The sequence below is a fragment of the Octodon degus genome, unplaced genomic scaffold, assembly GCF_000260255.1.
Source record: "Octodon degus isolate 3935 unplaced genomic scaffold, OctDeg1.0 scaffold00192, whole genome shotgun sequence".
In the NCBI taxonomy this organism is placed as follows: Eukaryota; Metazoa; Chordata; class Mammalia; order Rodentia; family Octodontidae; genus Octodon; species Octodon degus.
Genome location: NW_004524768.1, coordinates 4,590,220 through 4,615,352, shown reverse-complemented (window position 1 = coordinate 4,615,352; position 25,133 = coordinate 4,590,220). Strand labels below are relative to the sequence as shown.

Below are 25,133 nucleotides of genomic sequence, written 5' to 3'. Positions count from 1 at the left end.
CTAAGCCATCTCCCCAGCTCTTGATTTTTTCTTTCAACTTTTGACCAAAGCATGATATCTTCCTTTAACTTTGCTCTTCTCAGTGATTTCTACTTTAGTGTCCATATGATCAGAAAACATGTTCTGGATGATGCCTTCTCTAAGGATTCTGGTACTGTTTTTGAAATTTCCTTTTGTGTTTTTATTGTAAGTTTTTACAATGTCCCACCCATGTTGTATATTACAGATATAAAATTTTATAATGCATGTTTGTTTTATTTATGTACTCATTGCATTAATTATTGTTGAGGCAATTGATAGTATTAGCCACTTTCTGTCTGATTTATAGATAATGAAAAAGAGTCTGATTTATAGATAATGAAAAAGAGACAACAGAAATCCATATCATGTATAATAGAGATAAGCATTGTCCACGATGTAGCTTCATTCTCTTTTGTTTAAATTATTTAGTTTGAGAGTATATTACTAGGTGTATTTGAGCTCAGCGTTTTTACTTCTTTGAATGCTTCTGGGATCATTATATAAGACCTTTCCTCATTTCCAGTAGTTCTTTTTTACCTGAAAGCTTGTTAATCTGATAACACTGTTGCAGCATCACTTTTCAGTTTTTAGTATATACTTAATATATTCTCTTATATTTTTAACTTGACTATGCTTAATTTGTAGTTGTTTCTTTTGTACATTTTGGATTTTAAAAGCTCATTATCTTCATCTTTTAATTGAGTTTGATGTGTTTATATTTATTTTGATTACTAGCTTATTTGTATATAGACATTAATATTCACTAAAATATAAAGTGCTTCAGTTTCCCAGTAAAATTCTTGTTTTGTATGCTTTTATACTAGTTTATTGGTGTCATTTAGGTACACATAATGATCGCACGCATCATAGAGAATTTGTACCTGTATGTGATATATTTTGATTCTTTTTTCCTCTGTTCACCTCTCCTCAATTCAATCTCTCTTCTCCTCATTTAAAAAACTTCCTTTACACTTTATCCTTTTTTTCTTATTTTCCTTTCTCCATTCTCATTTCCTTTTTTAACAACTTCTGTTTGCCATTATCTGTTACATACTTGTGTTCTTGTTTATACTTTCAATTTCTCATACCAAAGAGGCACTACAGTATTTATACACTTGACCAACTTATTTCATGTAACACTGTGGTCTCGGGGGACAACCCACTCGGACCCCCCTCCTGTCCCTCTCTCGGGCCTGAGCTTTCTTTCCCTCAATAAATATATTCTGCTCATTAAAAAAACCCAAAAAACTGTGGTCTCAAGATCCATCCATTTATAATTTTTTTAAGTTTATCCTTTTTTATTGCTGAGTAGTACTCCACTGTTTTAGATTTTTTTGTATATGAAGAATTTTAATTGGGTCTGAGCAAGGAAAAGAAAGAAAGGGATAAATGGGCATAATTAACATTTAAAGAAAATTATGGAAAATCCAGAATAATTAATTACAATAGCAAATAATTATTGTCTATGAATATAATTTTATTTTTTAAATAATTTCATTGAGAAACAAATAGCAATGAGACAGTTTCAAAACAGATAAGACAGTTTCAATAATTAGCACTTTGCATATTGTTGTCTTAGTGGTTATTCATTGTACAAGATGCAGACATGTTATCCTGTCCAAAAACACTACTATAACAAATCTTTCTATTCATTGAATTAAGAGAATGCAGCTGTATATCTCTCCTGTTTGGATAGATATACAAAATGGTTATTCATTTGTATCCCTTTTCTTTGTTTAGTATTGTCAGAGAGGGTTATTCCATTGTCAGTCAAATATTGTAGGTGTGTGAATTCAGCAAAATATTCCAATATAGTCCAGTAGTCCATACTAGTAGTGGGTTTTCCATAAAACTGTCAATATCAGAGGTTGTTGACTTGCGCCTTTTATAGCTCAACATACTAACATGACTTTACTTTTTATATTTTGTTTTCGTACATTTCTGCTAGATGATTAAGACCAAGATAAAGCAACACTGATATAACAAGAACTGTAACTTTTGTATCTGATAAGGTCAGTCAAATCCCCTCAAGATTTATTCTGAAACTTTGTACTGCAGTTTGTAGATCCTTTGTCAGTGTCAGATACGTCATGGACATTGATTGACCAATTTGCAATCTGTGAAAGCTTGAGAGAACGTTTTCTTTCCAATTGACTCACCTTAGGAACACTCTACACCATCAATCACTTTCCTCTATGGCCCCATAATTTCCTTGATCAGAAAATTTGGGACACAGCTGAGTTACATGATGTTACAGTACAGGTTCTCATATGTCCTGAGTCCTAATTGACCTTGGAAGGCTAGGGCCAAAATGTTGGCTGTCCTTGCAGTTTTTTTCTCTAATTTTTGATCTGCAAACTTAGGTTATTAACCCTCCAGAAGAACAGAGGAATGCTATTGACTTTTGGCTATTGACTTTGTATCTTGATGAGTTTATGTATCCTAGTAGCTTCTTCATGGAGTTTTTGGGTCTTCCAAGAAACGTATCACAGCTTTGCACAGTGGTAATATTGTAACCAATGAGGTTTATCAGAAGAACGATTATTGCTAATTGAAAACTTTTCCCAAGAAATGTATCATGTTATCTGCAAATAATGATAATTTAACTTCTTTACCTATTCTTATTTCTTTCATTTCTGTCTCTTGTCTAATGGTTCTAGCTAATGATTCCAAAACTATATTGAATAGGAGTGGTGGTAGAAGACAACCTTGTCTTGTACCAGATCTGAGAGTAAAAGATTTCAGTTTTTCCCTGTTTAGAATTATGTTAGGCAATGGGTTGTCATAGATGGCTTTATCAGATTGAAATAGAGGCCATCTATTCCAATTTTCTGTACAACTTTAAACATAAATGAGTGTTGGACTTTGTCAAAAGCCTTTTCTGCATCAATTGAGATGATCATGTGGTTTTGAGATGTGGCTCTATTGATACAGTGTATTCCATTCATAGATTTGTGTCTATTGAACCATCTTTGCATGCCTGGGATGAATCTTACCAGGTCATGGTGTATAATCTTCTTGATGATTTGCTGTATTCTTTTTGCTAGGACTTTATTGAGGATTTTTGCATGTATGTTCATGAGTGAGATTGGCCTGTAGTTTTTGTTTTGTTTTGTTTTGTTTTGTTTTGTTTTTTTAGTTTCGTCTTTTCCTGGTTTTGGTATCAGTATAATACTTGCCTCCAGGAATGATTTTGGGAGAATTGCTTCCTTTTCAATTTCATCGAACAGATTGAGGAGTATAAGGATTATATCTTCTGTAAATTTCTTGTAGAATTCAGCTGTGAATCCATGAGGACCTGGACTTTTGTTTGTTGGCAGGTTTTTTATTAATTTTGTACTTCATTGGTTGTTACTGCCTTATTCATAGTTGTTATATCTTCTTGATTCCGTTTTGGTAATTTTTCACTTTGTAATCATCTGTCCATTTGTTCTGTGTCTTCTATTGTGTAAGAGTTAAGATTCTCAAAGAGGCTATTGATGATCTTTTGAATTTCTACTGGGTCTGATAATTACACCATTTTCATTCCTTGATGCTTGTATTTGAATTTTTTCCTTCCTCTTTTTGATGAGGTTACCTAGGGGCTACTGAATTTTTTTTAATCTTTGAAAGAACCGGTTTTTGATTCATTAATTCTTAGAACTGTTTTTGTCGTCTCGATTGAATTAATTTCTGCCCTATTCTTTATGATTTCTTCCCATCTTTGGGCTGTGGGTTTGGTTTGCTCTTTCTTTTCTAGATGTTGGAGGTGCAACATAGGGTGTATATTTGTTCGCATTCTGTTTTCCTAATGTGTAAGTTCACAGCTATAAATTACCCTCTAAGGACTACTTTCACTGGATCCAATAAATTCTGATAAGTTGTGTTTGAATTTTCATTAAATTGTAGATATTGTTCAATTTTTGTTTAATTTCATCTGTGACCCATTGGTTGCTGAGTAGGGTGTTGTTTATTTTCCATGTATTTAGGGTTTTTTTCTGGTTTCTTTTGTCCTTCATTTCCAGTTTCATTGCACTGTGGTCAGATAATGTGCATGGGATAATTTCTGTTTTCTTGCATATACTTAAGCATGACCTATGGATTATATGTGGTGTATTTCAGAAAATGACCCAAAAGTACCTGAAAAAAAATGTGTATTCAGCTATGGTTGGGTGGAACACTCTGTATATGTCCACTAAATCCATTTGTTCCAATCTTTGATTCAGTACTGCTACTTTTTCGCTAATTTTTTGTCTGCTTGACCTATCTTTTTGGGATTAGGGGGTGTTAAGGTCTCCTCTTAAGATTGTGGTATTGGATATTAGATTTTTCATGTCCATTAAGATTTGTCTTATATATTTGTGTGATCCCGTGTTTGGCATGTACATATTTATGAGTGTTACCTCTTCCTCTCGTATTTTTCTTCCAAACTGAATATAGTCGCCTTCTCATTTTTCATTTGATCATTCTTTGTTTGAAGTTGAGCTTGTCTGTGAATAGAATTGCTACCCCTGCTTTTTTCTGAGGTGCTGCGGCATGTAGTATTCTTTTCCATCCTTTGACTTTTAGCCTATGAATGTCTTTATGAGTTAGATGTGTTTCTTGTATGCAGCCTATTGTTGGATTTTGTTTCCTAATCCTCTCTGCCGGTTTATTGCTTTTCATTGGTGAATTGAGTCCATTTACATTGATGGTTATAGTTGGTATGTATTGCTTTACTTTCGACATATTATTTACCTGCTGTTTACTCCTTTTTCTCCTGTGTTTGTTTGCCCTATTTAGTTGGTTCCTTCTGTCCTCCTTCTGGAGTTCTGATCATTTTGGTCCCTCTCTAGAACATCTTTTAGTAGTCTGTGTACTATTGGCTTTGTCATCATGAAATTCTTTAGTTATTTTTTGTCATGGAACTATTTCCCTTCTCCATGAAACTTGAAAGAGTTTTGCAGGGTACAGTAGTCTAGGCTGGAATTTGTTTTCATAAAGGACTTAAAGTACTCTGCTCCATGCTCTATTTGCCTTCATGCTTTGTGAAGAAGTCTGCCGTGATTCTGATGTGTTTTCCTTTAAATGTGATCTGTTTCTTTTTTCTAGCATCCTTCAGTATATTGTTCTTTTGCTGGGTTTATGGGATCTTGACTGTTATATGTCTTGGTGTGTTTTTAATTGATTTGAAGTTATCTGTAGTTCTGTATGCTTTGGTTACCTGAATGTCAGATTTTTTTCCTTATGTTTGGGAAGTTTTCTGCTATTACTTCAGCCCATATTCTTATTATATCATTTGTATTGACTCCTTTGTCATTGTTGTCTATTAGTCTCATGTTGTTCATCTTTCAATCATCTTGCGGGTGATGAATTATTTTTTTTCTGCATCCTATTTGTTTTTAAGAGATCGTTTTTTTTTTTACCTTTTCACTAGCTGCGATGGCATCTTCAAGATCTGAAACTCTATCTTCACTTTCACTCAAATGATTTTGTAAGAGTGTGATTAAGATTTTAAGTTCCTCTATATCTTTTTGACTCTGCTTCATGCGAAGTATTTCTTGTATTGCTCATTCAAGGAATCTATCAATTTTTTAATCTCTTCTATTTTTTTATCAGTGTCTTTTTAAGCAGTTATTAATTCTTTTACTACAGAGATTATTTCTGATTTGTTTACCTCTATATGTTTCTGCATTTGATTCTTTACTTCAGAGGCTATTATTACTTCAGAGATTTTTTTATTTCAGAGATTATTTCTGATCTGAGTTACTCTATACCTTTCTGCTGTTGTGTTTTTACTTCAGATGCTATTGATTCAGATAAGTCAGCTGTGTGATTCCCAATTTCTTCTGTTTTAGTGTCCTCTGTACTTGTTCTGGGTGACCTCAAGGTCTGAAATTACATTTTGGTCCTTCTCTTCGTCATTTTCTATCGCACTGTCCTCTGACCTTTGGTGTAGAGTTTTCATGCATTTATAATCTTGGCACCTGAAGTTTGTGTGCCGATCTACTAAGTTTGAGTTCATCCAGTTGTGCTTGTCTTGGTCTGGCTGCTGTGCTCAGCTTCTTCCCCCTGCAGCCGTTGGAGGTGAACCTATTGTGCCCCTCTGGCAAGATGTTCTGCTCTTGAATTAGCTGGGTAGTTCTGGCCCCTATTCTCTCTTCAGGACTTCTGCTGCAGAGTTTTACCCCAGGCCTATAAGCCAGGCTTGGGTTGGGTCTGGAGGGCTGCAGGGGGTGCAGGGGTGTCGGGAACCTCTCCCACACAGTTGCAGGGCCTGGTCTGTGGCTAGGCCTGGAGGTGTCCCGAGAGTGTGGTAGGATTTCTCACTAATGTGGTGGGCTTCTGCTGACTCCAGAGGGGTGAAGGTGTCCCAGGTGCTCGGCGGAATGTCTCACTCACACAGTGGGCCTGGGCTTGGTCTGGAGAGGCCCGGGGTCACAGAGGAACTCGGAAGCTTTCCCACACACTGGCAGAGCCTGGTATTGGGCTGGGTCTGGAGGTGTCCAGAGAGCCTGGCGGAAGTTCTCACACAGAAGGCGGACTTGGGCTGACTCCAGAGGAGTGGAGAGGTCCTGAGAGCTTCTTGGAAGGTCTCACTCATGAGGCGGGCCTGAGCTTGCTCCAGAGAGGTCCAGCAGGTGCAGGGGAGTGCGGAAGCTCTCCCACACACTTGCTGAGCCTGGCGTAATACTCCATTGTAAAAAACAAATCTTTTTTATTCATCCTTGGAAGGGCATTGTTTCCAAGATTTAACTATTGCAAACTGTGCTACTATAAACAAGAGTGCCCATATATCACTGTAGTTTGACATTTTTAATTATTTTAGAAGATTCCATGAAGAGAAACAGTTAGGTAAATGGGACCTCTAGTCCTAGGTTTTTGAGCAGTCTCCACCCTGATTTCCACAGCATTGGATCAATCTACATTCCCAACAACAATGGAGAAGGGTTCTTTTTTCCCACATCCCTCTAGTATTTGTTATTGGTTCATTTCTTGGTAATAGTCATTCTTTCTGAGATGTGATGGAATCTCAGTATTGTTTTAATTTTTGTCTCTTGAATGACCAGTGATGTTGAACTCTTTTTCATCCATTTTTTTGATGTTTCTTTTTTTTCATCTGAAAACTGCGTATTCATCTCAAGTGTTCATTGTGGATTAGATTTTCAAACTTGGAGGGATCTGATTTCTTTCAGTGTTTATATTTTAAATGTTCTTTGAGTAACATGTGGTTAAAAGTTTTTCTCCCCCTGTAGGATATCTTTTCAAGCCATTGATGATTTTTTTTTTCTCTGTACAACCTTTTAAATTTAGTTGACTTTTTTGTAGTATTTTCTGTGCATGATAGTTTTTATTCCTGGAGTCTTTGTCTACACCTATGACTTCAAGAGTTCTACCTATTTTATCTTAGAAAAATTTAGTATTTCTGTTTTAATATTTAAATCTTTTATCTATTTTTGATTTCAGTTTAGTGCATGGTAAGAGATAGTGGTCTGCTTTTAGTCTTCAGGATGTGAAAAGCCAGTTGTAGGAAAATTTATGAAAGAGGCTGTCTTCCAATCAGGATGTTTGGCCCCTTTGTCAAAGATAAAGTGGCTAAGTGATCAATATTACAAAATGTCTTTTTAATAAAAAATTGCAAAGCTTGAATTAAGTAAGAGTCTAATAGTAGAAGACATGAAAAACCATCCTACAGAAAACAGAACCTTTGCCTTGTAGTATAGCTTTATAAATTCAACCAAGAGCATCTTTTAATAAGAAATCTTTGCTTTTTACTTATAAATAATTTAACCTTTTAATTATAAACAATTAAATACATTATAATTTGTTCAGTAACTTTTGGAGGGGTGACACCATACAATCAGGGAAAGAATGGTCATGTTTCCCATCCATAGAGGAAGCTAAACAGATATGGGGGAGTTCTGCCCAGCAGTTTCTCCAGGCATAAGGGGTCCCCACTTAGTGATCTTATGAATTTTTCCCAGTATCATATGAAAACCAGATCATAACAGTTTACACTTTATTTTTGACCAATGAGAGACTTTATACACAGACAGCATTGGGTGTTGTACATGTAAAGCCAATGTTTCATACCATTTTTGATTGGCTGACATCCTGGGTAGAAGTCTTTAACTTTAAAGATTGTCATTTTTGTATATAACCCAATTTAAACTATAGATGTTTTAATAAGTTTGGATAAATATTTTAATGTTTTAATAAATGTTTTAATACATTTGGCTGTCTTGAAAACCTGTATAAACTCAGCTTTTCTATTCCTCCAGAACTAGACCTCCAGAGTTTCAGGCTCAGCACTCTAGCCATTCACTTGTTCAGAACCTGGGGAAATTAAGCAGGATCTAGGAAGCTTGGGTTTGTAAGAGAGTGAGCTCTCTTTGTTTTCAGATTTACTCAGCCATAGCTTTCTGGGAGCTATGGCCACGTGCATACTCAAAAGAGATGCTATTGGAAGGGCCAGCTCCCCATAGATCAGAATAATTCTTATCTCCCCATCCCACCCCCAAAACTCAGTAGCAAGGAGGGGTCACATTTCTTTGTGCAGAGTGAATTGGCCAGAAATTAAAATTTCATCATAAAGTCAACATTGAGCCTAACCTTTTTATTTTATTCGGTTCTCATGGAAACAATTAAATTCATGATCTGCGGTGCCACTGTATATAAATTGATAGAGGTTTGTGTTTTTATATACCAAGTAAGATCAGTCTTTTAAATGGCTACCCCTTGTCTCCTTTGTATCTTACTGAAGATATCTGAGGGGTAGGTATCTTGTTTTCAACCACCTGGCCTCCCTTCTCTCTTATTCAATTCTCTGGTGAAGCTTTCTTTCTAGTCAGGAGTAGCCAGAAAACCCAGTGAGACTTTTGCCTGTTTACAGATCCCTTTCCCTACATTACTTTTATTAATGACTTGGTTCATAAACTTCACATCAGGTAATACTAATTGAACCTTATAATTTTTTTTAATATATATATTTTGCTTGTGACCATTTTGGTTCACAATCAGAATCATGTAAGTTTGTGGAACAACATATTGCCATATTAATTTCTTTGCTGATCTCTAAGTATTTATTACTTTATCTGTCTACGCAACTTTTTTGGGTTTAAGATGTTTTTCCTAAAATGCATTCTCTGTTTGCTTCAGTGGGATCTAGTAAAAGATAATCTCTTTCTGAAAAAGAAAATATTTTATACCCTTGAGTGACAGTGAATAATGGGCTTTAAGTATGCAGTTATTTTTCCAGCAGCTCTTAGAAAATCCTTCTTGCTCTGCCCTCTGTGGTGGTGGTGAGCTTAATAGCACTTACTTGGTGTCAATCCTTTTTTTCCAGGTGGCTTTTCAGAAGGTTCTTTATCTGTAGAATCCTGCAACTTGACTTTGTGTCTTCCAGTAATTTATTCTTCTTTATCCTGCTTAGGATTTAGTTTTCCTATTCATCAGTGCCTGTCTTTTGTGAATTCTGAGAACTTTTTAGCTGATGATTATTTGAATGTTGTTTATACCCTTTCCTTGGGTTTATGCTGTTAAGCCTGATACTTCCTGTTTGAGTTGTCTCCATTCTAGAATAAAGGTCCCAGTGCTGACTCTTACTCCTGGAGAGATTGGTTTTGATTGGGAAGGTTTTGTTTTCCCTCTCTTGAGTCTTCTGAAGCCTTGACTATGGACATGATGTTTTAGTTTGGCTTGATTTGCTTCAGTGAGGTACTGTGCTGAGTTCTAGGCTACACAGGATTCCTATGTCAAGTTAACAGTGTAAGTTATTCCTGATGACCTTCTAGAGCTATAGGTGAGTTCATAGACTGCTCATTAGAAACTGTTTTCCTTCCCTGCTCAAAGTGCTGAACAGAAATAGCTTCCTTGTGTCATGTCATACCCCCTTTCTGGCAGCTTTCAGGCTTGGTTGTACCTGTTCTTAGTAATGTATTATGTATGTGAGTTACAATGTCATGAAGTGGTTTTGACTCTCATAGTAGCAATATTACGTTATGGTCAGGCTTGTCTACCCAGGGTTTTTTGTTTGTTTTAAAAATTTTTTGTGGGGAGGGGTCACCAACCTCTGCATAATTAGGGAGGATTTGGAACACTTAAAGAGTGCGCCCAGAAATAAGCAGGTAAATAATATAACAGATTGGGAGTCACAGTGGTTAAGGTGGTAGGTAACACTGGATTTTAAGGAAGCCCTTGAAAGCCTTCTGAAGAAGACAAAAACCATTTAGAGGGTACCTTTTATGGACTACACACTTTCATAATGACAATTAACTTAAAAGATAAGATGTTAGAAGTCATCTGACTTAATAGATGAAAGAAGTAATCGCAAAGGCCAGCTGATATCCGTCAGTATCCAAAGTTCTCAGTGCCCATAATGCAGATGGTATCTGTCTCATAATTCTATAAATCATTTTCTGTTCACTGAGTTTTGTCTTTAGTGTAAACCAGTCTGCTTATGTGAATTTAGTTATCTTTACTCTTTCCATAGTTTTCTAGCATTTTAAATTATGTTTCTGATATTGAAAAGCATCTGGGAACAATATTTTTCAGTCTTTTCTGGCTGTAGTATGCTTTACAGAGTAACCTAGTACACAGGCCAGTACAAATTCAAACCAGAGTTCCGTGGTACATCCTTTGCTTAGCCATGTGCACATGATGGCTTGCATGTCTTCTGTTCCTTTCTAGTCTGCCATTTACCTCCTTTTGTCAGAATAGGTTGGTTGTGACTGACTGACCTGCTCTGGTGGCCCCTCTGCCTCATGGCCATAGTTGTACCCCATGCTTTTGAACAGTGGCTGTAGCTTGAGCGTGTCTGCAGAGAGTAGAGCAATCTCAAGAGCCCATCCTCCTGTTCCAGCCACACTCAGACCTGTTTCCTGTGTAGCTTCCCATGCTAAACGTTTTTATTTTTTTTAAAGGGTGGTGGGGATCCTCTTTAAGTGTCATTCCAGCATTAATTTCACAAATTGGAAATACTCTTTCAGTAGCTTTTTTTTTTTTTTTTCGGACTGGAGATCAAACTCAGGACCCTGCGCTTGCCAGGCAGGCATTTAGGCCACTGAGCTGTCTCCCCAGTCCAAACCATATTTATTTATAAACTACTTACTTATATAAGCTCATAGCTCATTCTGTCTCTTCTTGTCTTTAATCTTGTTTGTTGTGTGCTTCCTTCTTGTTTGACTTATTCCATATGTTTCCTTCCAAGATATCTTAGCTGTTTATTTCTTAAGGAAGGTTAAAACCAAAGAAAAAAATTTGCCGTTTCTTTATCTCAGAATTCTAGCTTGTTTCTTTTTTGTTTATGGAATACTTTTTTTTTTTTCAAGTAATACCCTTAACAGTAGCTTACTTGAGACTAATGGAAAAGCATTGTTTTTTAATATACCATTCTGTAATTTTATTTGGGGGAGGAGGTGGTTGGTACTAGGATTGAACCTGAAGCCTTCCCACTGAACTACACCCCTAGTCTTTTAATTTTTATTTTGAAAATAAGAAGTTGCCCACGCTCAGTTTGAGTTTGTGACCTTCCTACCTTTGATTCCCCACAGTGCTAGTTTTACAGGCATGTACCACAGTAGCTGACTTTTAATTTTACTTTTAAAAAAGCAGAAAAATTAAAGAGAAGATTGGAATGGAAATAAGGTAAGAGGATAGCACATGACATAAATATTTGTTGAAGCATACTGCTTTTTGTTTCTTCACCAGCCCTCCAAGCCACAAGATTGTGGTGAATGGGAAAGAATGTATAAACTTTGCCTCCTTTAATTTTCTTGGATTGTTGGATAACCCTCGGGTTAAGGTAAGTAGCACATAGTGTTGAAGTGGGTGAATAGTATACTTACTAAAGAAATAAGACGTAAAATAAAAGACAAATGTGGACCCTCAGAATGGGCTATGTTAAGTGTTTCCCATTACTCTTTGATAGAGCTGTAACCTGAAGTTAAACAAGACAAGAATATCTAATGGGGCCTAGTACTGGGTGACAGAGAACCCAGTATGCAAGACCTGGGTAATAGAAAAATATCTAGAAAATAGCCCACATTCTTTTGGGATTTTGGACCAACAAACATTTTAAGGAAAAGACATGAACACAGTTGCAAAAAGCATAAGGGTATTGAGTGAAACAGGTGTTGAATAGTGTAGGTTTTCTGTTTTAAGCCAAATACCTGAAACTTTACATTTGTATTTTGCTTATATCCTATTAGAATTGTCATTGTTGTAAGGAATAAAGGAAAGTGTGGGAAGGAGGAACAATGGAAAAAACGGAAGTGTAGGTTAAAGAATAAGGGATTCTTTGTGCTTTTCTAAATAAATTATTAAAATATTTTTTTTTGCTTCAATTAAGGCAGCAGCTTTAGCGTCTCTAAAGAAGTATGGTGTGGGGACCTGTGGACCTAGAGGTTTTTATGGGACATTTGGTAAGTTGTACTCTTCCGATTATTACTTTCTGGGGGTAAGATTTGATTTGATTTTAAAACTCCTTGAGAAAGGTATCCTTAATCAGTGATTTGTGCAAATTTTTACCTTTTACTTTTGGGTTTTGAAGCTTTATTGGGAAATGCTATTGTCTGGATTATAGGATGGTATCTCAGTACTCTTCTCTCGTTGCTGGGACAAATACCCGACAGATGAAGGAAGGAAAGGTTTATTCAGCTCAGTCAGTGGAAGTTTCAGTCTCTACTTAGCTGGCTGCATGACAGACTGGCATATTCTAGAGAGCAGTGTTTCATGGTGGCAACAAAAAGCAAAGGAGTGAAGGGAGTGGCAGCAGCTCAGGCAGCTAGCTAGCCTCTCTTCCTTGCATTGTAATGCAAATTACCTGCCCCAGGGTTGGTGCAGCACTCACACCCACAGTAATCAGTGACAGACTCCAGAAGCTGCCCCATGACTGTATGAGGCTGTGGGGGGACAACTGGATACAAACCATAACAGATGGTGAGCTATAGATTCCTCCAAATATGCTATATGGGTTGCTGTTGCATCTGCCCCCAAGACTGAAAATTACAGCAGGAAGGTGAACCAGATGTGGGTGGCTGTGTTCTCTGGGTTGTGCAAGAACCCAAATCTTCCTTGTCTCATTGCCTAAGTATCTGAGGACACTATTCTTGTTTGTGTAGAAGACACCAGGTCACAGTGTGGAGAGAAAGAAGTGCAGGCAAGCAGTACCCTTTGCATGTGTATGGTTGCTTTGTCCCTCATTTCTGCCCACTGTCCCATAGTGAGCACTTAGATTAGTCCCTGCCTAGCAGCTGCACAGCTGTGTGCCTGGAAGAAAGACAGGAACAGTTTTGCTATGGAGGGGAGCTAAATTAATGTAGCTCTTTTCTTTTTGAATGTCAATGAAGGATTACTGATTTACTTGTGTATGGATGGCCCTAGGACAAGTTAACTAAATATTTGGACAAATGAATATCAAATAGTTTGAACTATTTGATTTAGAAAGTTGATTTTGTTTTTTAATTAAGTGAGTATTGTTTTTTGTTTTTGAAATGTCATTAAATAACAAATGACTATATTGACAAATAACATTTTGGCTTATAAAATGTCTAAGTATGAGGAAAGCAGAAAAGGAACTTTCTTCTATCTCTTTATCTTCATTTTCATTTCTGGATCTTTCGGTTTTTAGGATTTAACATGTTTTATATCAGGAATCTTTCTTCCTTAGTTTGGGGTTACACTATTTCATGTTGAAAATGTGTGAGGAACATTAGTGCTCAAGAACCTTACAGCTGAAAGAGATATCAGAAGTTGTTTTCCCTCATCTTAACTACTCAGACTAGAAAGGGAAAGTCCAGAGAAGTTGGTACAGTAGTTCCTCGCTATTTCATGGTTCAACATTCACAAATTTACTGTTTCATGGGTTTTCAAAAAAAATTAATCTAAATTATTTATCGTGAATTTTTCACTATATTGCAGGATTTTGCAGTAGTGTAAGTTCTGTGAGTTTAGAAATGGTCAAGAAGTGTTTTTAAAAATGTGGGAAAGGTTTATAAGAGTGTGGAGAAGGTTCGTAAAGCCTTAACATATATATAAATACTAAAGTAAATACGTCATTACTACTTCGCTGATTTTCTCTTACTGTGGAAGTGTCTGGAATGTAACCTCCCCATAAGTGAGGAACCACTGTACCTGCATCACTAGACCCAGCAGCCTCACTTCCAGTCTTGATGGCAAGAACAAAGGACTGAGCTTAGATCAGAGCCTTCCACTTTCCTATATTCTAAAGTAAATGTTGTGTGCTTAGTTTTTATTGTAAGGAAATGATTTCCTTAACAAAGTACTAGAAAACTAGAAAAAAAAATCATTTTTATAAGGCTTCTAGTAGTCATCTGGTTAATAAGGCTTTATTCCTGTGACTGTTTCCTGGGATGAAAAATTTATTTATTTTTTAATAGTTTAGTCTACAGGGTCTCACTATGTAGATTGGATTCTTAGTAATTCTGCTTTCAGCCTCCCAAGCACTGGGATTACGGGCACATGCCACCACACCCAGTCTCAATTGCCATCTCAATGTGCCCCGGGGGGAGGGCCAGCAGGGCATGTCAGGGACCCAACTTGGTCCCTGCTGTCTGCCTAAGCAGGTGCTTTAGTCTGCTAAGCTATCAGGCGGGCCCAAGTTTACTTTCTTAAAAGCCTTCCTTTCCTGTGGTTTTAGTTGCATGTGTGACCTTGACCTTGACTAGGAGTCATGGTGGGAAGATGAGAGATATACTACCAAAAACTGAGGGGAGAGTGTTTCAAATCCCTGAGATCAGTTTTCTTAAAGCTGTGAAATACATGTTGTTATGTAGGTCGATCAACTTTACAATTGAGGAAATCTGTATATTAGCATACTAAGTGTTTTTAAATATGGGAATCTTGAGGTTAATGGCTGTTAAATCAATTTCTGATGGAGTAATTTTAGTTCAGGACCTAAACTTAAAATCAGAAGATTCAGATAGATGTGGTAAATCTTTGACTCCCTCATCCTTTCTTTTCTACCCCTACCTGGTGTGCCTTCCTCCCCTCAAAAAGACAAGTTACTATCAGCAGTTCCTTCTTAATTCTTTCAGGTAACTTTTTTCAACATTCTCAAATCATATTCCCCCTATTTTTGCAAAAAATGATACACAAACATTTTTTTTAATTATTTCTTTGGTTAGGTTTGGTTTTATTTTGTAACGTGGGGATTGAACCCAGAGTCTTTCACATTTATCATTGAGTGGCACTGTAGCCCAAAAATGAATGTTTTAATTTATTTTTATTTTTATTTTATTTTTTTGTATTTTAGGACAGGCTCTACAGGGTCTCACTGCGTAGATTGGACTTACAGTGATCCTACTGTTTACAGCCTCCCAAGCGCTGAGATTACAGGTCCACGCCACCATACCCAATCTCATGGCAGCTTCAGGGTGCCCCAGGGGCAGGCCCAGAGATTGAACTCCAGGCCCCTGTGTCTGCCTAAGCAGGCACTTTAATGCACTGAGCTGTTTGGCTGACCCCCAAAAATGACTGTTTTAAATTCAAATTGGAGTTGATCTTTGAAGTCGGAATGGTCCACAAGAGGTAGCAGTGAATACACAGTTGTATACTTTGTTGGTCACTGGTTCATTTTTATTCTAAAGCTAGTTGAAAATTCAAACAGACTTTGGCATCTAAACTAAATTAACTTGTGGTGGGACAGTTTTGTAAGGAAACATTGCCCCTAAAAGTAATGTGTGTTTGTTTTTTGAGTGTGTTGTCCTGCAGGTAAGCTTGTGTTATTCCTTACCAATTATTCAAGCCCTTATTCACATGTATATTTTTTGTTTTCCAAAAGGGCTTTTTAATTTTAAAGTAGTCTTTTGAGTAATTTGTTAATTAACTTACTATGAAATTTTAGCATTTGATTAAATCAGCGAAATGTCTTGGATTCATCACAGTCTAAATTTTAAGGGTCTAAAATATCTGCCACACTTTAAATACCAGTAAAGTACATTTACCTGAACTGATTGTGAAGGTCCTGGGCTCACCCAAGTACTACTCCCCCACCCCTAAAAAAAGACAGAATTTCATTCTCTCTCTCTCTCTTTTTTTTTTTTTTTTTAGAATTTCATTCTCTGAGCCAAGAAGCATGCTTTTAATTTTGCCTTACGTTCCATATTCTCTCTTTTCAAAGCCTGCTTCTTAGCTCTATTCTCACCTTTTCAGATAATGAAAATAAATCATTTGTGATAAAAATAAATTTTCTTATTGAGACATTTTCTCTTGTTACTGTTCTGTAATAACATGAGTTAGATGGTCAACAACTGAGTCAAAGTCTCTATAGATTTTTAGGCTGTATACTGTTTTTCTCCTAGGGGCTTAGAACTAAAATAAGTTGTTAGAAATAGGGATCAAGGGGCTGGGGAGATGGCTCAGTGGAATAAGCGCTTCCCTGGCAAGCACAAGGACCTGAGTTCAATCCCCGGTTCCACCAAAAAAAAAAAAAAAAAAAAAAAAAAAAAAAGAGTGATCAGTGTATGATGTATACATATATAGAAATATCACAGTAAGTTCAATTAATATTGCAATTAATATATGTTAATAATTAAAACTGAATTTTAAAAAAGGAGGAAACTGGAATGTCTTTCTACTTACACTTTCAGTGATGTATTTCAGAACTGAGTGAGTAGATTTGCCAAGTTGTGGTCCCTTCTCTCTGAAGGGTGGTCCAGTCCTTATGCATTTAGAGAATTTGTTTTTGTTTCATTATTTGTTTTATTTTTCACCCATTTAGTTTTTACTTACTATGGATTTTCATGATGTCAAAGGATCTGTTTTGCATATGGAGTGCCTCCACGACTCTTTGGTCTTACACTAAATCAAAAGTAGTTGTGTGGCAGAGTTTGATGGTGAAAGGCAATGTATTTAGTTCTCTTCTGTAAGCAGTAATAAAGTTCTTCACTTGGATGATTTTAAAAAATAAAAAATGAAATAGAACTCTCCTTTTGTTTTAGAGCACTCAGCTAAACCATAATTGCATGTTTTATTAAGAAGAATATTTGATCATAAAATTTTTAGATCTTCTGCTTATTCCTTCCATATGTTATGGAATCATAGTTTCTCAGGTGTTGGGTGGGAACAGTCTATGCTTGCACAGCTTAAAAAACATTTTAGGAAATATCTCAAAATGCCCCACATGTGAAAATATTCTGAAAACTACATTAATGTGTATTGTAAATATGTAGCTGCTATTATTTTTGCTTCTAGGAGAAATTGTCCATGTCTCCAGGTTTTCTTTTTCTTTTAAAGAACAGTTTGTATGTAAAAATGAGAAATTTGTTTTTACAATTTTTTTTTATTTTCTTCAGAAACAAATAGCAATGAGACAGTTTTAAACCTGATTAGTGGGACAGTTTCAATAATTAATACATTGCATATTGTTGTCATTATAGTGGTTATTCATAGTATAAAATGCAGACATGAGATCCTGTCCAAACACTATTAGTACAAATCTTTTTTCTCACTGAATTAAGAGAAAGCAGCTGTATATCTATCCTATTTTGTATATGCAGATACAAAATGGTCCTTCATTTATATCCCCTTTTTTTGTTTAGTTTTGTCAGAGATGGGTATTCTATTGCCATTTAAGTATTGTAGGTGTGTTAATACCTGCAATATTCTTAATATTATTTTGCTGAAGAGCAAAATAATCCAATATAGCCCAGTAGTCCATAATAGTAGTGGGTTATCCGTAGGACTGACAATGTCAAAAGTTGTTGACTTGACCCTTTTACAGCTCAGCATATTAATATGGCTTTACTTTTTATACCTTGTTTTTATACTTTTTTGCTGGATGGTTAAGACCAAGATAAAGCAAGACCTATATAACAAGAAATGTAATAAAATTGGGTATTTTATGGTCTTTCCTCCAAGAAATCTGAAATCTTTCCTCATTGTAAATGTTAAGGTTATTGCATCCAGGAGATGAGCACTGCTGCATACTGTCCAAGCAGCCCTCTGATAGCATAAAGTCAGACTCAGTAAAAAATTAGACAGATAAAGTTTAGTGAAAAGAAGGCACTTTATTTGTAAAGAGGAAAAGGAAAGGTGGCAGGGTAAAGATAGATAGGTATGCTGATAAGACAGAATCATGATAGGGGTTCCAGAAAGATGGGCCTGTTTTTGGCTACTTTCATATGGGATCAGAAACTGGCTTACTTTTCTCATTGCTTAGACAAAATATGCAACACACAAAGTTAAAGGGGGAAAAGTTTATTTTCTCACAGGTTGTAGAAGTTTCAGTCTGTCGTTGGATGGCTCATGGCAGAAGGGCATTGTGAAGTAATAAAGAAGTAAAGCAGCAAGGTACAGGTAACCAGGCAGTGACTCTCTCTGCCTTGTACCTTATCCAGGCTGCCCACCCTTAAGACAGGCAGCACTCGCACCCAGAGTGGGACAGCCTTAACCCTAACCTCCTACCATGAATCAGTCCCAATGTCATATCCAATGTCATATTCTTGATCCCAGCAGCACATACCCTAGATCCAGCCACCTCAGAAAAGCCTTGCCTATGACTGCATGATGCTTTGGAAGAACATCTAAACACAAGCTGTAGTATTCCACCCTGGCCCCTCGAAGACTCATGTATGTCCCTTTGTGCAAAACACAGTCTGTTTCTGAGAGCTGCCAGAGTCCTGACAGTTTCAGTACTGCTGAAAAGTCCAAATCCAAAGTTTCCTCTGATATTTAATGTAAACTTTTAGTTATGAGGCGCTGTACAAATGAAAAGAAAGCTAAACACTTCCAACATTCAGTGGCACAAGATAGACATTTTTACTCCAAAATATAAAAGGGGGAAAGGAAGGAATGAAACCAAAGCAAGACTAAAATCAATCAGGGAAAACATTAAATCTCATAGTTTCATGTCCAACATCCCTGGAAATCTGACAAGTTGTGAACTCTGAAGGGTTTTGATGACTCTGCCCTTCAGCATTGCTGGTAGTGTAGCTCCCATGGCTTCTCTCTTAGGCTAGTTTTGCTCCCCTTAATCTCTATCTTGCATCTTTCCTCAGATGATCCATATTCCTGGCTCTCTAAACTTTTGGGGTCTCCACTACAATTTTGATTTCATGTTCACACACTGCCCTCTCAGGTGTACTGTGAGGCTTCCAAGGCATTCTTCTGAAGTCTGGGTAGAAGCCTTCCCGAAGCCACAGTTCTTGCATTCTATTTGCCCCTAAAGCTGGTGCCATGTAGATGTCACCTTGGTCTGCCATCTGCTTTCTGAGATGCCGCAACATGACCTCTTCTCTACTGGAGCAGTAGCTCTTTTGTTTTTTTCTTTTTTTTTTTTTTTTTTTTTTGGTGGAACCGAGGATTGAACTCAGGTCCTTGCCCTTGCCAGGGAAGAGTTTATTCCACTGAGCCATCTCCCCGGCCCCACAGTAGCTCTTTTGGCTGCAGAGGTTACTTGGAACCAAATCCAGAGGAAAAACTTCCCTAGACTGCTGTCATTCTGGAACGTGGTGCTCTGGGGTCTTCCGTTTTTGCAATTTGGAGACTGCAAAGGGGAGGGTCCTTATGTTTCATGTGATTTCCTCAGGCTTTTTTTTTTTTATTGCCCTCTTCTGAAGTATTTGGCTTTTTCTTGCTAGTTTTTTCCTCTGTTCCTTTTTTATAGGGTGTAACTTCTAGAACTTTCTTTCTGATGAAACTCAAATTTTAAATCATTCTGCTGGGCTCTTTGCTTTTGACTCTTAGCACACATAACTTAAAACTCCCAAGAATACCCATACCACCATCTTAACATTAGATTGTCTTAAAATTCCTTCTGTGTGATTAATCAGTCTATAGCTCTTAATCTCTATCTCAAGTAAAGCCTCTGGACATGAGCAAAAAGGAGGCAAACTTTCTGCCAAGGCATAGCACATGTCATTTGGAGTCTAGCAATCAGTGGAGTTTTTCTCTGTAGAAGCCTCCTGAGCCTGGTCTTTACCTGCCAGATTTCTGTCAGCCTTCTGATCTTCTGAGCTATGACCAGAATCACCCATCAAACATAGCTTAAGGCATTCTGGGGCCTCTTCTTTAGCTGACATCTCTGAAACTTTATAGACTTCTCACTAGCCAACTCCAAAGGCTCCTGAACCACATGGTCCAAGAAGTTGCAGCAGTGATCCCACTTGTCTGGTACTAAATTTCATGTTAGTTACTTTTCTTGTAGCTGAGACAAAGTACCTTAGTGGCCAGACCTCTTGTGTCCAGCTCTGAGCCAGGCAGGCAGATAAGCAACTGTGAGACAGTGCCAGGAGAATTTTTAGTCTACAGAAGCCTTCGGAGGCATCTCAGCATGACATCTCCTCTGCCACTGTGACTGGTGAATGAGTTTCATTCCATGCACAATAATGGTACCAATTGCTGAGGTGTATCTATACACAGAAGATGCAGATGTAAGAAATCCAAGAACAGCACCCTGGTAATTTCTCTTCTTGCTGTCTTTCTCTTGGGTTGGGAGTTTCTTCATTGCACAAAATGACTAAAGAGAAACAAGTTCTGTACTTACCTGTATTTATGCATCACAGAACCTGCTCTGCAAAGCATCTGCCAAAACCCATTGTCTTCAGGCAGAAGGAGTGGTCAGGATTATGAAAGCTCTGAGACTAGGCAAGAATCAGTAAGTCACTGATTTATTAGGTAGAGAGTCTTCTTGCCACTTTATGGCAATTTATATTTATGGTGATGTGAGGAATATTCTTAATATAACAGAGTAACTCACTCTGGAGCCTCAAATAAAACCCTGTTCATTTTACATCCTTATTATTCATCAATAAAAAGTATTTTTAGGTAAGAAACCTGGAGAGTAATTTAAAATCCCTCTTGTCATTAATAAAAATAGTGTCTGTATTGTGGCATGCTTTCTTTTTCGAAAGGAAAATCTTAGATGAAAGCAGTTTGCCATGCCAGGTAGTCCATCTAGTGACTACTTGTGTTTGTAGGCACTGCACTCCTATGCAGTGTTGTGGGGATGTGAAAGGTGATGGGACAATGGTATTCCAAAAACACACAAGACATGTCAGTTTAACCTCTGTCCCTGGCAGCTTTCCACTTTCTGGCAAGATTTTACCTACAAGCTTTTGTTGATAACACCTTTCTTTCCTAAAGGCTAGCAGTCAGGTAGTTTAGTTTTGTGTGTTGTGAATGTCTTATTTCAGTGCTTGCAGACACCTGGAGTGCCTTCTAAATTTGCTGGTATAAGGTCCCGCACTTATTTATTTATTTATTTATTTGTGGAACTGGGAATTGAACTCAGACCCTTGCGCCTGCCAGGCAAGCACTTATTCTACTGAGCTCTCTCCCTGGCCCCCAGATTTTTTTTTTAAATTATTTAATATTGACATAATGCAAAGTCTGCAGAATGACCATTGCCAATTCTTAATGGAAATTAAGTGATGTTTCACATGCTAGTTGTATGTTCATAGACTGTGTTTTACATTGTAACTAGTAAATTGGGAAAAATAGTGCTGTATATTTTACCACGTGTGTTAGTCAGCTTCTTTGTTGCTGAGACACACTTGACAGCCTCCACAATTTAAAGGAGCAGAGATTTAATTTGATTTAGATTTCTCAGGTTCAGTCCATGATCAGAGTGTTCCAAGGCAGAAACATGATGGTGGAAGGGTGTGGCCATCACCCACACTAGTTTCTTCCAGTACACAAAACACTATTCCCTCTTCCACTGTCTCAAAATCTGCCTTTGTGACCTCTGTTCTTCTCCTTTGTCTCTCACAGCTCTGGAACTGGCAAGACCTGGCTCTTTCTGTGTGGATAGTGTCTCTTGCACAAGAGGACATGTACTCTGTGGTATAGCCCTCTGTGCTTAGATCTACTGCAGTTATAGGAGCCAAGGAAATGTTTAAAAGTCCCTTTCTTTCCTACACAGTGTCTCACTTCAAGACATTCATGATGGGGCTGTAATTCATATGTCATATTCATATGTAATTCATATTCATATGTAATTCATATTCATGTGTAATTCATATTCATATGTCTTGCTGCTCAGTAGTTTGAACCACTGGTAGTATATCATGACTGTCCCATTGGGTGGGGTTGATTGTGTCACCAGTAGTTCAAGCTGCGTGATGCCACAGTCATTTATGTACAGTTCAAGCCTATAGAACAAGTTAAGCTACTTGAAATTCTAAGGTTCAAAGCTCATGGGTGGCCTGTTCACTCTAAGCATTGCTTGTCCTTCCGTCCCAGAGCATGGACCCTTGTGGGTTATCCTAGGAGATGAAAGGCTCTCAGGAGAAACGATTTTATAAGGGAGGTAAAAACATGTCAACTTTGTAATTATAACGTATTGCCATTCATTTATATAAAGATTCTTAAGTTGCTTCTTTAAAAGAACTTACATCTTTTGGTGCTAGAAAATTAAATTCACCAGTATACTCTTAAGCCATCATATAGAAGCACTATCCTACACAGGGATGGCAAGTATCACAACTAAGTGTCAACATGGATTGCTACAGGACAAGTAATTATCATTCTAATACATGTCACTATCTTGACGCAGTACACCAGACCTTTTAAAATACAAAAGCTGTTACTGAATTGATGTGGGACACTGTTAAAGCCTCATGTTTTCAGTCAGTAAAAGCTAAAATAGATGAAGGCAGTAGGTCTGCAGAATTTGTAGAAGTGTAAACGTTAAATTGACAGACCAGTAGCAGATTTCAGTTCATGTAATTCAGAAGTGCTTCTGACTCAGAATTACTTTAATACTGCACATGTTTTATAGTTTATTATTTTAAAACAATTGTATTTTAACCATTGAGTTAAAGTGTTAATGTCACATTCCTTTCTTTATTCTTTAATCATACAAAAAAAAGTAAAATTATAAAATGGTTTAACTGTTTGACTTTTTTGTTTAAATAGATGTTCATTTGGATTTGGAAGAGCGCCTGGCAAAATTTATGAAGACTGAAGAAGCTATTATATACTCATATGGCTTTTCCACCATAGCCAGTGCAATTCCTGCTTACTCTAAAAGAGGGGACATCATATTTGTGTAAGTAATCTTTATTTGCCCATCTAAACAGGAAATAATACTTTTGGAAATAATACTGTCTTGGAGATTTTTTGCATGGAAGACATATGCCTAAAATAATTTTAATTCTTCAGTTCATTATTAATGAAATGTTCCATTATCCCAGTCAAAGTCAAATCTGAGACTTGTATTCAAAGGAAACTTAAAGGTGTCTGTAATTGCTTATCTGCAATACTAGTTTTATTTGTTGATATCCATGTGAAGCCTGTCCTATGGCAACGTGTCCTTATAATTCTGCAAACATAACCTTGCATTGCTCATATAACCCTGCCCCATAAAGCTGCTCACTTTTCATAACCCACCTACCTGAAACTCCAAGTCTTTGCTGATCTTGTTTCATAGGTTATTAAGGACATAGAAACTCTGAATTGGGAACATCCTTGATTACCTACAGGCAGATCTCCAGACTTGGGTGCCTACATCCTGGGCACATGTTACTGCACCTTTCTGTGAAGGAATAGGCCAGAGCCGAGCATTGCAAGCTTTAGTGTAGACAAGGAAGCTGGTTACATCAGTCAGAATATCTGCCACTCCAGCCCAAGCTTCTCTCATCTCACAAGTGAGCTATTAAATGTGACTTTTCATTTCAGGCCCTAAATTTACTTTTCCTTTTTAATTATTATAGCCAGAGTAATCATTTTTAAAAGCATAAGTCTGATTATGTCACACCCCACTTAGTGAATATAGGAGTTTGCATTCTCTGCAGTGCAGACTTAAATCCTTATGAACCTCTAAGCTACCTCTTTGGGCTCATTTTGAACTGCTCTCTCCCACAAGGTCACCATGTTACCTCACTAGCTTTGCACACCAGTTTCCTATCATCTCAGAGCCTATATGCACATCAGTTGCTTCACCTAGAACACTATTCTTCTCATCTACTTTGTGCTCATCCCACATACGCATCCCTTCTGCAGGGAAGACTTCCCCAACCTCTGAGCAATGCAAGGTCCTGGCTACATGTGAAGAATGTCTTCCAGCCCAGGATAATTCAGTGTCCTAGTAAATTCTTGCTCTCATGAGCACTCAGACTGCCTGTCAAGATCGTTTTGCCTAAGAGACATACAGGTGTGCATATGCATGTACCCTCACACACATGCACACCTCTTTCTGTTTATTTGCTTCAGATTCACTGTACTTTTTTTCATAGTACTTCATATTTCTGTGCATATACACTTCTGTTTCTTTGCCATAAGCCTATTTGCATAAGATAGCATTTACCATTCTGCAGTATTTGCTAAATACTAGTTCAGAGAATGAAAGAATGGAGGATACAGTTCAAAAGAAGGATCAACGTGATTGAACATTGGAACCTGGCCTATCTGGTCTGGTGTGCCCATAAAAATGATTATTTTCATTAACGTTTTACACATTCAATTAAAAATACAGTTATATGAATGGGTTATTGCTAACTTGAAAGCTATTAATTTAAGTAGTGTTTCTACATTGTTAGTAAATGGACAGTTACAGGCAGCTTCAGTGTCATCAGTATGACTTTATGAAAGCATCCCTCTATTCCTTGCAGTTACAAGTGAACTTATAACTTTCTTTGTTAGATGTTGTCTTTTTGGTCTTGATTGGTAGGAGACCTAAATGAATTTTGCTTGAGTTTGGCATACTTTAGTTTCTAGAGAGTCGTTACATTTACTGTCTTCTACCGATTTTATTTTATTTAAATTTTCGTAACTGATAAAAGCAAAAACTACATGATGATAGACTTATGTAATATTTTGTTATATTAATACACTGTATAATGTTTAGATCAGGTTAAATATATCAAGCATTTATTTATGGTGAAAATTTTTGATATACTTTTCTGTAACTTTTTGAAATATACATTGTTATCTGTTATCATTCTCGTGCTTCTAACTATAATTTAATACCCTTTTCTGATCATTACCCCATTCCTTTCTCTGTATTACTATCCTCAACTATTTTGGTCATCTTACTCAAAGTTTTATGACACTCTACCAGTTTTCCTGTCCTTGAGACACAATACCTGACATCCGCAACTTTAAGGAAGAAAGGTTTCTTTTTAACCTCATAGTTTCAGAAGATCAAGTCCATGGTCACCTGGCTTCATGGCAAAGCAAAGATGTTCAGCTAA

The 25,133-nt window shown here is 37.0% G+C and overlaps 1 protein-coding gene and 1 non-coding gene across 2 annotated transcripts in view; both read left to right on the top strand.

The window, feature by feature from the left end:
* Sptlc1 (serine palmitoyltransferase long chain base subunit 1) overlaps positions 1–25,133 on the top strand; it is a 77,168-nt gene that overhangs the window by 9,669 nt on the left and 42,366 nt on the right. Inside the window, exons 4-6 of the mRNA XM_004644099.3 lie at positions 11,689–11,782; positions 12,329–12,401; positions 22,858–22,990. Coding sequence (XP_004644156.1) covers positions 11,689–11,782; positions 12,329–12,401; positions 22,858–22,990 — 300 coding nt within the window. The remainder of the gene's footprint in view (positions 1–11,688; positions 11,783–12,328; positions 12,402–22,857; positions 22,991–25,133) is intronic.
* On the top strand, positions 2,512–2,647 carry LOC111813491. Its single transcript, XR_002818734.1, has one exon. It is a non-coding gene; the product is annotated as a U4 spliceosomal RNA (small nuclear RNA).